This window comes from Solea senegalensis, linkage group LG18 (assembly GCF_019176455.1).
Source record: "Solea senegalensis isolate Sse05_10M linkage group LG18, IFAPA_SoseM_1, whole genome shotgun sequence".
Classification (NCBI taxonomy): domain Eukaryota; kingdom Metazoa; phylum Chordata; class Actinopteri; order Pleuronectiformes; family Soleidae; genus Solea; species Solea senegalensis.
This window is the reverse complement of record NC_058041.1, coordinates 3,141,869-3,156,122: the sequence shown is the minus strand read 5'-3', so window position 1 is coordinate 3,156,122 and position 14,254 is coordinate 3,141,869. Positions and strand designations below refer to the sequence as shown.

At 40.1% G+C, this 14,254-nt stretch overlaps 1 protein-coding gene across 2 annotated transcripts in view; it reads left to right on the top strand.

Moving 5' to 3' along the window:
- The window catches only part of snx29 (sorting nexin 29), a 123,194-nt gene extending 109,455 nt beyond the window's left edge, over nucleotides 1-13,739 (top strand). For both annotated transcript variants that reach the window (XM_044013408.1, XM_044013407.1), the window contains exons 20-21: nucleotides 4,184-4,323; nucleotides 12,217-13,739. In XM_044013408.1, the coding sequence (XP_043869343.1) occupies nucleotides 4,184-4,323; nucleotides 12,217-12,343 (267 nt within the window). In that variant the 3' untranslated portion in view covers nucleotides 12,344-13,739. The remainder of the gene's footprint in view (nucleotides 1-4,183; nucleotides 4,324-12,216) is intronic.
- The last annotated feature ends 515 nt before the right edge of the window (nucleotides 13,740-14,254 follow it).

Sequence of the window (14,254 nt, the reverse complement as noted above, 5' to 3'; positions counted from 1 at the left end):
AAATGCTTTTCAAATCACAGTATTTGTGGTCTTAAAACCATAAAGTTTGTATTTGAATTTAGGTTGCTTCATCACTGTGAACCGATTCCAAGTTGGGGGTGTGGTGATACCACATTCGAGTGCTCTTGATGTTTTTCGGCCAATCAGCTGCACGTCAAAGAGGGATCACATATAAACCCTTCTTATTTTATCGGACCTGGGATCCATTCGTTGAGTATCTGGGTGCATCTGTATCGCGTAGGTTGAGGTCTGGACTTGTAGGTCTAGCCTGGTCGCGAGATGTAGAGCCATAGTTTTTATTTATCTTGTACTTATTTTTCTACTTGTGTTTTATATTATGTACCTCTGTGTCGAGTCTGTTTGCCTGTATTTTACTGGTACTAGTGCTATGTTCGTTTAATGTCCTTGTCATGCCTGCATTGCAAAAAAAAAAGAGGAATCACATGCGCAGGCTAGTTCATGTTACTACTATGATAATGTATGTAATGTCATTGGTATTATGGTAAATTACAAAAAGGCAACCCTTAAAAACATGTTTTGTGCTGTGCAACCAATGCAGAAAGTTAGTCACTGTCTTCAGGGACGGTGCATCTTTTTTTTGTAGCCGTCTGTGCTTGAACAACATCGCTGTGTGATGTATGTCTGTCCTATAAACGACAGAAAAACGTTCAAACAAAGTCACGCTCACCTCCGTGTCTCATATCTGCTTACACGTGCACTTTCCTGTTATGATAAACAATAACAGACTGCTTCGGGCTTCATGTCATATCAGTAGAGCGGCGAGAGACGGAGCTGAGACGGCTGCGTGCAAAGAGACAGATGTGATGGGACAGAATCAGCCTCGCACCTGTATCAGTAGATGCCGCAACTCTGCAAACAACAGACGACACCCGGTCTCTTCAGCTCTCCGTCCTCCCCCCCCACAAGAGGATGAATGTGTCACGATGTCCATTAGTGTTATTACTGCTGTGACATCCATGGAAGCAGTCAGAGGGTGTCCCCTCGTTGTGCTGGCATAGCGTGAAACCCACACTGGCACACACAGCATAATCTGACACATCAGATTTACGCGTTTCCCACCGCGTCTCTCTTACCCGTCGTCAAGTAGAACTGAGTTAGCCATCGCACTGAAAAGTACTGTACATATGAGGGCTGATAGTGAACCTCTTATCCAGTCTGCTGTTTTAAAAACTGTTATCTCGCCACTCGACTGCGTATCGCTCCGACCCGAAAGGTGTAAATATGCCTCTGTAAATCCAGTCTTTACTGGAGGTGAAATACATGACATTTACCTGCTATTTCAATCAGCTCTGCTTGGACCTGCTGAGACGACTGATTTTATGCAGTGTGTGTTTTCATACTTCAAAAAAAAAGTCCAATACAGGATGTGGATTTGGCGTGTAGTGCAGTTAGTTCTAAGTATATCTTGCTTGTTGCTGGTTAGCCTGTAGACTGTGTGTTGTTATCGTCTGTTCATTCAGTCGTTTATCTTCTACCGTTTTGTCCTCCACATGAGGGTCGCTGGTGCCAATCCCAGCTGATATAAGGGAGAAAGGCGGGGTCACACCCTGTCCATCAGAGGGAAACGCATAGAGACAAACAACCATCCCCTCTCACACTCACACCAATGGTCAATTTAGAGTATCATTTTCATTCATTTTCAGATGTACTCAGTTTTACGACGGAGTGTTAGGCCACACTGAGAAAAAAAATATACACAGATTCACGGGAGAATAAAGTCTTGTAAATTTACGACTTTATTCTCGTAAATTTATTTCCCCCTCCACAAATGCATCGATTTCCTCCAAGTCCGCAACTCCCCTCTTCTAAAACAACAGCATCGAATATTACGACTTTATAGTCGTAAATTTACAACGTTATTCTCATAAATTCGTGACCTTAATCTAGTAAATGAAGACGTTATTCTCGTAAATGTACGAGTATAAAGTTGTTTTTATTTACTCCTCCACAAAAGCATCTATTTCCTCCAGGTCCGCATCGCTCGTCTTCTAAAACAACCGGTTAGACTTTATTCTCGTAAATGTACAACTTTATTCTCATAAATTTACGACTTTAAACTCATAAATGTATGACTTTATTCTCGAAGTCTGTGAAAAAATGTTTTCTCAGTGTGGCCCTATTACTCCATCGTAATGTAATGTTGCGTTGCAAGAAATTGTTTATAAGTGATAGTCAACACTGGACAATTCAAATATACTGTTTGTGCAGATTAACTGTTGGTTGTGCACCTGTGTCATAAGTAAAAAAAAAAAAGAAGGAGAACAGGTTATAATCCGGGTGTTATCGACTGGCAAATTGCTCTTTTAATATCACATTTTCTTATCGTTTTCTTGTTCAACTCTAATTAATTCCCTGATAATCTTTCTCTTAATCAACCCAAAACTAATGAACTGTGAGTCCAACGCTCTTATTTGAACAACTTACCTCTCTTTTCATATTATTTGTCTTTTAATCGTCGTTATTATTCATATTTGTCCGTTTCTGTCCTTTCATAGCTAAAGATTCGGTCTCGAATTTCGTCATATTCGCTTCAAACTCGCTTCGTTTTTGTTGCGAGTGCTCACGAGAAGTCCCCACGGGGCTTCAGATGCTTTTTAATATTTATTAACCAGGAGTAATGTTTATCGCCTTGAGTGGTCGATCAATGACTGTGAAACTAACTCAGCTGCTTTGTGTTAAAAGCTTTTCTTCACAGAAGTGAAGAATTGGATTGTGACACAGTTTCTTTCTGGAGATGTCGACGAAGTGTCCCTTTTGTTTTTGTTTTTTTTTTCACAGTTCCCTCAGTTGTGCTGCAGACTAACCACAACCACTTCATTGTTTTTGCACACAAGGATGAAAAGCCCCATTTTTATTTAAGACGAGACAAATTCACTTGGGTGTCGAATCAAAAGAGAAGCATTGGATTCAGAACAAGGGAAGTGTTGGCCTCCCACTGTAGCTGTTTGTTCCAGTTTCAAGCACCTGAGAGTAACACGGAGCATTGGCCAGGCTTTGTTGTGAGCCATGCTGGACAAAGATTAGCTATCCTAACACCGGCCATGTGGCCCTGTGCCTCTGCCTTCACTCACTCTCTCTCTGGGTAGGGGGTCTGACTGCTCAAATTTCATCACCAACCAAAAAACACACACACAAGCTCAAAAACTGCATACTTAGATCTAGGTCTTTGGCATTTGGATTGAAAGTGTTAATGTGTTAATAGTTTTAACTGCAGCCGCACAGTTGGAGAACACATCACAGGGATTTGATTCTTTTCAAAAATAACAAAGCACAAGTCACATGCCATGATATCAGAGTATGTTTTGGGTTTTTTTTTTTGCCTGGAGGCAGCATGTAGTTCACCTGTCTGCCCTTGATCTCACGTCAGTCCTCGCGATGACTTCTCTGACCTGAAACATCATTTCGCCGCAGGTTGAAAGAAAGAAAAGAAACCGCGTCGACGTTATATAAAAACCTTCAGAGGACACCAATGCAGAAGTAAAAACATAATGATAATGATAACTGCAGTGGATGCAAAAGGAACTTCTTTAGAAATCACATTTATTTAAGTCTTGTTTGCTTGTTTTATGTAATTTTACTTAAAAAAATAATGTTCAACAGTAAATTCTTGGAACCATAAAAGGGAAATCCACATTATATATAGAGCAATAATGAATAATAATTGTACGTATCATTTTATGACGTTGTGGTTCATAGAATAAACCAATTTTTGATTGTTGTTTGTTAGAAAGAAAAATAATTTTGGATGTACTCGTCATGCACAATTTAATCAAAACTTAAATAAAACTGGTTGAGAAGGGTTATTGACAAGCTGTTGGATAATTTGACGTATTGTTCTTTTTCTGAAAAAAGACCGGAACCAGGCTGCACAAGCAAAATATGAACACAAAACTGTCATATTATAGGTTTGCCAAACTTATAATACACTCAGCCGAAGCACAGCTTTATGATTTAACGATGTTTCCAAGTGAATTTGGCTCGACTGATAATGTTTTTAAGCTCGGATTCTGTGTTTCCACAAAGCTTTTGATGGTAATATTTGTCTCGCAAACTCTAAAATGAAAGCTCCTTAGATCTGAGGGGAACTTCAAAGTTTTTTAGTGCTTTAATATTTTCCTTGTTTTGTTCATTACTGTAATGTGTATTGTTCCTCCGTCTCCAGGACGCCAAGTTTGTGGAGGAGAGGAGGAAGCAGCTGCAGGGTTACCTCCGCACGGTGATGAACAAACTGGTCCAGACGCTGCCGGAGTTCACAGCCTGCCCGACCAAAGAGACCCTGCTGTCTCTGCTGCCTTTCTGCCTGTAAGTGGACACACACGCTGGGTTTTATGTGAGCGTGTGCTCATAATTACAAAGAAAAAATATATAGAATTGATCTCAGCACACGTGTGTAGATTTGAGTATTCCATCGCTACCTTTCTTTATATATCATGACCAGATTTTAGTTGATTTTTTGGGTTTTTTTTCCAAAGAAAACTGGAATATGACTGATTTCACATTCGAGATGTGTTTCCATCATGGTACGGTTTGGAACGGTAAAGCCCTGGGTCTGATTCTCTATGGATTCTGTCTTCCCTGCACTGGCTCCCTGTGCGTTACCGGTTGTTGTTCTTGCCCCTCCCTATCTTTGTGATCTGCTCCAGCCTTATGTTCCCTCAAGGTCACTAACATCTGCAGTTCAACTCCTTTTAGTTGTCCCAAAATCAAGGCTGAAGCTCAGGGGGTGACCGAGCCAGGAGACAGGCTCCCACACTTCTTGTTTTTAAATCTGGTTTAAAAACCACATATTTTTTTTGTTGTTTTTTAACCCAGAGGCTTTTGTATTATGCTTCTTTTACTGGCTTTTATGTGTGCGTCATTTAGCCCTCATTAGCCCTCTTATTGTTGAATTGTATTGTATGTGCTGCACTTTGCTCCACCCTGTGGTTTAAAAACTGAAAGCAGTACCTTTGGTTGCGCTGTGTTATATATTTGTGAGAATAGACTGTGAATAGACCCTTTCCCCAATCAGCTGACTGTCGTGGGTCTAGCTCCACCCGTACTGTACCGCATCATTACTCTGGCCAGTTATTTTGTTACTATTTCTAAAAGAATATATATATAATATAAAAAAAAGAAGTACCGTACGGAACCAATCACGACCTTCATGTGCACGTCAGAAATGGCACTGTGACTCGGGCACAGGAGAGCGCAGCTACAGCCTCAAGGATGCCGTCGCTGCTTGTGGATCATTACTTTTGAAATTAATCTCACAGAACTGCCTTGACAAACTCTCTCTCTCTCTGGATGTGAGCCCCATTGACTCGTGAAGAGAAACCGCGGCACACATTTCCCCAGGTTTGTCAGGTTAATGTGTGTGTATCACACTGATGTGTGTCATCAAACAAAGAGAAAGAGAGAGAGAGAGTGAGAGTGTGAGTTCACCGCAGCCGTTAATAAACTCATTCCACTTATTTGTACAAATAGTATAAATCCTCTCGTCTGCTCACTCAAACTAAAAGAACAACATGTCGGTTTTGGGGCGGTAGTTTTTACGTATTATACCAATTAAATCGTTCAGGAGGAATTAGCTGCCACAGGTGTTGTTGTAATAATAGTTGTTTGAGGATACAGACAGGGAGGATTAAGTCACTGAAAATGCTAAATCTCTTGTAAACAAACGTCCGCATCTCCCTGGATTTTGCACTTGTTTCCACACACACACGGCTGTATATGTCCTCCCACGCACACATACTCACAGACCGTGCGCGCGCACGTGTGTGTGTGTGTGTGTGAAGACGCATGTTCCAATCACAACTCACAAAAAAGAGATGTTCCAGTCATTTCCTGTCCACAATCACATCAGTGGCCTCCGACTGCAGCCAGTCAGCGAGTGCGACCGGTCACACCGTCTGACTGGAGTGTCATTTCCTTTCTGGGGACATCTGAGTCACTGGGCTACAACATCAACAGCAACAACAATAACAACAACAACAACAACAATAACCGAACATGTCTGTGTAATTACAGCCAAAGCTTTTGAAAGACAAACCGTGTGGGAACCAAGTGTCAAGAGTTGATAGATTTGTAATAAGTAGTAAATGCATCCACAGGTCGGCGAGAACGGCAGCCTCCTCAGTATCAGTAATCCAAGATCGTTGGGTAACCATGGCAACACGTACGGTTTTGCACATCAGCATTTGAAAGCAGGTGTTTCCCAGATACATCAGAGGGAGAAGCGAGTCAGAGATTCTTTCAGATTGAAACGACACAGTTAGAGAATCACAAAAACTGAAATTTAAGACACAACGTTTGTACTTAACTGTCAATAAATGGCCCTGAGTACAGATTAGATGAATTATGTTGGAAGTATTTCCTGTGGTAGTGCTCGGTAGTTTGATTTTAAATCTGGAATTAGAATCACCAGGAGTAAACACCCACATGCTGGCTGTAGGAGCAGTGGGCAGCACTTTCCCTGCGCCACACGGAGCAATGAGGATTGGGTGCCTTGCTCAGGGACAACCCAACCACTTGACCCATCTTGGGATTTGAACTGGCAACCCTCAGGTCACAAGCCCAATTTGCTTGCATTTAATTAATGAAATAAGAAATTAAATTGGAAAAATATATATTTTACGGGGGGTTAACGTTACCAAGTGCAATTCTCAAGAAAAAAATCTAGATCAATTCATATTGAAAGGTAAGTCTCCTGGGTCTGGAGTCCAGTAGAATAAAAAAGAGCAGACGGTATACTGCTCATTATTTAGTCTGTCCCGGGAGGTTTAATAATCATATCGCTGAGCTGAAATAGAAACCTTTCCACTGCATGTCTTTGAATGACATGAAATATTACAGTGTCGCGGCGGCGCGGCTTCACTTTCCCTTCCCGCTCTTCCTCACATTGTCATTCAGAGTTCTAATATACCTTTATTCATCCCTGCTCGTACACAGTTATTGTGTGTGACTCGACGGCTTAATGGCGGCGGGTGCACGGTCGACCTTTTGTTACAGCGTCCCCGAAAACTGGAGTCACTTTATGAGTCGGTGAGCTCGGATACTGCGATATCGCTGGCTTGTTTATTTGCTCTGTGGTTTACGTTTCAAATAACATAGAGTGTCGTGATGTTCTCTCTCGTGTGGACTCTTAATCAAACCTGTGTCTCAGCGATGGATGAACAGCCTAATGAGCAACAACAGTACTGCAATCATTTTATTATTTATTTATTTATTGTTATTTTTAACAATTAAAATGCCTTTAATGTAATGACATGGTCATGTTCAACATCTAACGACGCATGAACAAAGTGTTATAGGTAAAAACAAGTGAAGAAGCACCCGTGGGTTGACATTTTTATCATTCATTTTTATTTTAAGATTTAAAATTTCAGGTATTCCTTTAAAAAATCTTGTTTTTTTAAAGAAAGATTTCAAATAAACTACGTCAACTGCTGTACTGTACATTTAAAGGTCCAGTGTGTGAAATTTATTGTCAATCCAGTGTAAAACCACTTGATTTTGACAAATAAATGGACAAACTAAACATCTTTTGAATTTGGACGCAAATTTGACATACTCTACCTTTAAGCACTGAACGCAAAGAATAATATCTGCTGTCAGAATCAAATATTTACCAAAATAACATGTTTATTTGCTGACAATACTGTATAAGTAGCTTATATGTCAACTTAAACAGACTTGTGTATTTGCACATTAAATTATTTGATGACTCTGATAATAAATAAAAGGCAGCAAAGAGATAATTTATGCTAATTGTGCCAATGATAATATCATAATAACGTCATCATAACAGTGCTCATTAAATATGGGTATTATGTTATTATATTATGTTGATGCAGAGTTATTAATCCATGCATTGAATTGTCATTGACTTGCATTGCATTTCTTTTAACGTCTCCACTTCTCCGTAATTATAATAATGTTCTCAGTGTTGTTTATGAACGGCCAATTATCCCCTGGACCTGCACGAGGACACCAGATGTTGTTGTTTGCAGATTTACGGCACTATAGAGAAGCCTATAGAAGAGGGAAGAGCCCTTTAATTTGAGATGACAGATGTTCAGACGAGAGAATTAGAAACCGGCGAGAAGTGAGAGAACTGACGGGACGACGACAACGGGAGATGTGGGAGAAGAAGGTCTCTGATCTGTGGTTTGAGAATCAGACAGAAGCAGATCAGGGTCCAGCACTTCAGATTCCCTGATGAGGCACTCAGTACTCAGAGGCCAGATGCATCCTTAATTAAGCACATAATTATGTGAATAATTATGTCATTTTCGGGACAGTTTTCCTGTTCGGCACAAAATGTTCTACTTTTTTTGCTTTTTTAAATGTGGGCTTGGAGTCTACTTGCATGTTATTCCTCTGGCTGGAACTGCACTTGATAAGCTTGTCAGGTTGATGTAAGTTGACGTGATCTCGCTCAAACAAGTTCCCACTGCTTTGATTTCACTTCGCAGGAGTTTGGGGTGAAAAAGAAGCACCATACGTTGCTATTTGATCACACTGAGCTTTTGCAGACTAGATATAAGAGATAAAGGTAGATGACATGTGGTGCTTTCAAAAGATCAAATTACTGCTCCCAGGAGAGATAAAGAAGGACGTACAGTACAGTAATTCAGTTTTATCTCGTGTCATTAAAGTCAGTGTGACAGGCTGTGTTGTTGTAACGTGGATTTCCATGATAGCTTTTAGAATATTAACCAGAAACAATACAGTGATGTTTCAAAGATGCTTTCTTTACACTGAGGAAACAGAAAAGACACCAAGGGAAAGCTCGTGTCCTGGCTTTTCTTTAATGCTTTTAAATGTATTACATGGTCCTCGTCTTTTGGATAATGGAGTGGCCTCGGTTGTCATGGAGATACCCTGACATGCAGGCTCAGAGGCTGTTCTGGTAGATTTGTTTTTTTTTTTAACACCAATGCAGCCTGAAAAATATGAATCGAGAACCCTGTGAACTTTCTATAAAGTGAACCTTGATCTCTAGCTTAGCATGCTAACATGCTAAACTAATGGTGCTGTTACTCCATGTAGGCTACAATTCTAGCACGAATCGGCTCGGCTCCAGTCTACACCTTTATTGCTTTTCCGTTTTAGTACAATGTCGAACTGTAGATCAGTTAAAAAGACTTAAAAAACCCTGAAAACATGCGCTAATCGCCAACATTTAGCAAGGACATTTCTAAAATCTCAGTATTTAACAGAGGAGTGTGGTGTATTTAGTGACAGCACTGCTGAAAGCCTGCGATTGTGAGCCGAATCCCAACTGATTCTAGAGCTGAAACGATGAATCGATGAATCGATTACTAAATTAATCGACAACTATTTTGATAATCGAATAATCGTTTTGAAGATTTTTTCATGATTGAAACAAGATTTCTGATTGTTCTTCTTAAAGAAGCTTCTTAAATGTGAATATTTTTTAATTTCTTTGCTCTGAATAACAAAGAAATCATTAAAAGTCAATGATTTTGGTTTGTGGACAAAACAAGACATTTGAGAACGTCATCATTTCCAGGTTTGACGAACACCGTTCAACATTTTTTAAGGTTTTCTGATATTCTGAACACCGAACGATTAATCGATTATGAAGAGAATCTCTAGAAGTTGCAGCTCTAACTGATTCTAATGATTCAGTAACAACGAAAACAACTGCTTTTCTCGCCACTAGTTTGTGTGTTTGTGTCGTGTATGAAAAAACAACATCACAGAAGTTTCATGCTATGACGACCACGCCCACGGAGTTGAGCTGAGTCGTGCTAAAATTGTTGTTTTTCCATCAACGTTCACTCTAGAGTGAAATATCTATTTTATCATCTTTGGCCCCTGAGAGATATTAGTGGGAACAGACTAACAGACTTGCTAATCCCAGCGTCATTGCTGATGCAACAGTTAGCATAGCTGTTAGCCATGATAGGTAGTAGCTAACTTTACTTTTTACAACTTGGGACAGCACTCTTTTTATGTTTTAATATCATTTTATGAACTCTATAAAAGTGTTCACTTGCCATTGAGTTTAAATGAGGGACTCAAGTAAAAGATATATAAAATAGTGAGGACTTTAACGCCACGTTCAGCATCGTGTCGTGCAGCGCAATTCAAATCTATCTCACCGTGGTATCACTTTAGTGCTTTTTAGAGAATTTTGGAAGTATTATTATTTTTGTATTATTATCGCGTCAAAGTTGTACATTTTCACTTGTCGTGTCGCGCAGAATTCACATTTAACCTCATCTTTACATTGTGTAGTAAAGACCTCTGACTAGTACTAGTACTACTGAAAAACACTGTACAGGGAAGACCAACAACTGCCAATGGGAATCAGCTTTTTACTGTGGTTCAAAAGTCTTGGGTAAAACCTGCTAATGCTAGTGTGAAAGAGACTTCAGTGAGCTGCAGTTTCAGTCGCACCAAGAGCGTAAATGTTGATATAACAATTCCTTCACCTCTTACTGTTAAACAATCAATGTGATTCATTCTCGTGTTTGTGTACCTGTTTAATCAAAATGTGCTCTTCAGCACTATTATTAGTGTGATTATTGTTATATATCGCAGTCGGTGCCAGGGAACGTCATTATCCCGCCCAAGTCAATATCCTGTCCAAATAGGGGACAGGCACACGCTGAGCGAGAGAAAAGAAATCTATAATCCTAATTACTTGAGCACATTTTATCTCCTTTCCCCCAGTTTGCTATGAATAAACTCTGCACGCTGCCCTCAGTTTAGTTTGATTTCTTTCTCTTCTTCTTTTTTTTTTTTTTCTTGCTGATGTAACTCCCAATCGCATCACTGTTTGTACCACCGAACTCAAAATTGTGCGACTGCGGTTGATTGAATTTTCCTGGATCGCGGCGGAGACGTGGGAATAAGTGGCTCCCGAGCCGCTGCTAAATGTACACGTTGTACCGGAGGAAATGGAAAGTGTTTTTTTTTTTTTTATCTCGATGGTCAGACACTTTGCGGCCACGTATTCCTCACACGCGGGTTTACATTTGAACCTGTACTCGCAGGGACCTGCTCTAATGGTCTTTCACATGGAAACATCCTCTCTGTGCGCGCCCTCGCTCCCCCCGCTGCCTCGCATAAAAGCATACTGCTGCTGGTGACACTTGTAGCCAAAGCGCTTCACCGTGTTGCTCTTTTATTTTATTTTTAGCAACTTGTTGCCCAAGTGGGAATCAAACTCCCTCTCATAGATGCCTCCCGAGATGTCCCAGATACGGTTTAATCACAGCTAATAACGAGGGTGCAGTCATTCAATGGGCCAGTCGGATGTGATTCCTCACTCTTCTTTTTGTATTTTTAAATGTTATTTTTTAAAACGCTTCCCTTTTGTCAGGGAAAAGCACTTGAACTCAGCAGCAGCAGCAGTTGTGAGGTCACTGTCTCGGGGCTGAAATGTTTCCAAGCAGAGCACGGGGAACACGAGGTGCTTCAGACAACAAGAAAGCATTTAACTCCAGGCATTCACTCACTCCGGGTTTTCATTTCCTTCCTTCAACAAGTGCCTCTCATTCATCCTCGCCGTTATCAGATAAGACTGGGGGTTCATGCTGTGAAAGACTGTCGTCAGGGGCAACCGGGGCATTGATGTCATCGAGTGGCCAAGATCATTTCCTCCAGAGTAATGAGACGTTGGAACAGAATGAGATCAGAAAATGGCTATAATTTCATTAACTGTCGGACGGAAAAAAAAAAGGGGGGATTTTAATGATAATGAGGTTTTAAATGTAAGAGAAGCTCAGGAATACAGAGAATTATGACAGATTAGGATCTTATTTTCTTAGAAATGCTCCATCCATTGCCGTTCTTAAATACACGCCCCGGTATTTCAATATCATAACATTTCAAAGTCCTTTGTTGAACTTTTATGAACTTTTTTTAAAACTTTTTAATCTGTATACTTTTACCTCTTGTGACACTTTCATCTGTATCTCTTAGTATGTGTTTAATGCTTTTTGATGCATATGATGATCATAATAATAATGATGAACTTTGTAGTGAAATTCACCGGCTGCTTTCTTAAATGTCCTTCTCAGATAAGATAAGATAAGAGAACTCTTTATTGTCATACTTGCACGATAGTACAACAAAATTGGAGTACTGCCCCCATGTGGGTGCGTAAAGTAAAGCATACAATAAAACCAATATATACACAGTTTTAATTCTCTTTTCTCACTCTTCTTTCTCATTCAGAGACACTCCCCAGGCAAACGACAATGTAGCCAAGACGCCTCGCTCCAAAAACTCCTCCCGTTTCCCCAGACTGGGCCGCAGCCGCAACCAGGAGACCAGACCAGAACCTCAGAGTGGAGACCTTTAACTTCACGCCTAATTAAGTCGATAATCTCCTCACTGTATTGGCTGAAGACAGCAATTTTCTCCCCCACATGGCCCTGGACTGGACACAGTGTCCCACAGTGTGTGTGTGTGTGTGTGTGAGGACACTTTGGGCGCCTAATGGACCTTTAAAGCCTTACAGATAAATAAAGAGCCTCAGTCCAGGACGGCACAACGGACGCGTTCATGCTCTCGTACCATGTTCCCGTGCTTCGCCTGGCTGAGTCGGGGGGATAACTGGGCGTCTTCACCCAATCACACGGCACCTCTTACCTCACAGAGAGACCACGGAGAGACTCTCTTTAAAGCGCACATGGACTAACGTGGACTGATCTTTCCGAACTCGGCGGAGGGAGGGAGACGATGTGTTTTTTTTTGGTTTTGTTTTTTAATTCTGATCGGTTTTGTAGTAAGCGTGTATCATGGTCACAGTGCCTACAGTGTTTTTGTAGCAGCTTTCCTGCTCCGGACAAAGAGGAAAGGGTTTTATTTGAATGGTGTTGTTGTTTTTTTAGCTTACGTAAAAAAAAAAAAAGACGCTTTTGTGCCATTTACTTTTTAGACGAGGTCGATTCACAATCAACTGTACGGACCGCCATTCTTAATCCTGCTGTACAACTATTACAGCTATAGTCATATACTATACTATTACTGCTGCTGCTGAAAGTGCAGGTCTTACAATAACATCATGTCGCCAATTATAACACTGAATATTTAATGTGCCACTTCATTAACATTAAAGATTGGGGACTGTGTGAATATTATTAGGAGAGGGGAGGGTGGTGCTACAACACTTAGTTGGCCTAATAATATTCTAATTTCTCTATGACACGTACACCTGCAGACTATTGAGAAAGTTGCGTACATTTTCTCTCCATTATCCACATTTTAGATTTCACTGTTCCCGCTGTGACGTATCTGTGTAACTTAAGAGCGTTTGGATTGGAAAGAAAGGGGAAAATGTTTTACACGATGTGTCCTTCAGGATTTAATGCGGCTCTGTGTTGCAAATGAATGTGTTAACGATGACTAAAACACTTGAAGAAAACAAGAGAGGGCCGAGTGTGTCTGGATTTCCACACGAGAGGTCTGAAGTGAAGAAAAACGACCCTGAATCAAACGCCGTTCCCGGGAGGAAGCAAACAAACAAACGATTTGTGGGTTTTAAAGGACCTGCTATTCCTGCACAGACGTAACGTGACCCTCACAGGATCCAACAACACAAGGATGCAGTCAAATAAATGGTTTTATTCACCTTCACAGAGACGGAAAGAGAGAGAGTCTGTGTGTAATACGTATGGTGAGCTCACCGCTCAAACATGGGCAACAAAGGAAGACGTAGTTATCGCTTTAAACTTATTAAAGAAGTTATTCTTTAACCGGACAGTGTGTGTTTTCATATATACATTATTTCATGGTGGAGTTTTCCCATTTTGACTAGTTAAGAGTAACTAAGGATAATATAATCATACCAAACACAGAGGGTCAATGTGTTATATACCAAATTAAAGGCCTCTGATTTTTTTTTATTAATTTTTTTATATATTTTTATATTTTATTTTTTATTCCTTAGTGAATAAAAAAATAAAATTCAGGAAAACACCTGCAACAATACAGCAGTTTCAAACCTCTTACATGTGAGGAACAGGAACCTTAAAGTTATGTACTTGAGTAAAGTGTAAACATAAAATAAAGGTAAGTGTCTTTACCAGAAAATGACTTTGGTAGAAGTTGAAGTCACTTTTTGAGAAAAATAAAATAAATTTCAGATGCTATTTCACATCATTTCAAAATAAAAGTGTTTGTTTTGACATGGAACGATAAATAGTTCACAATATAAACGTATTCATGATGCAAAATGAGACAATTAATAAAAGAAAATACAGAAATCACT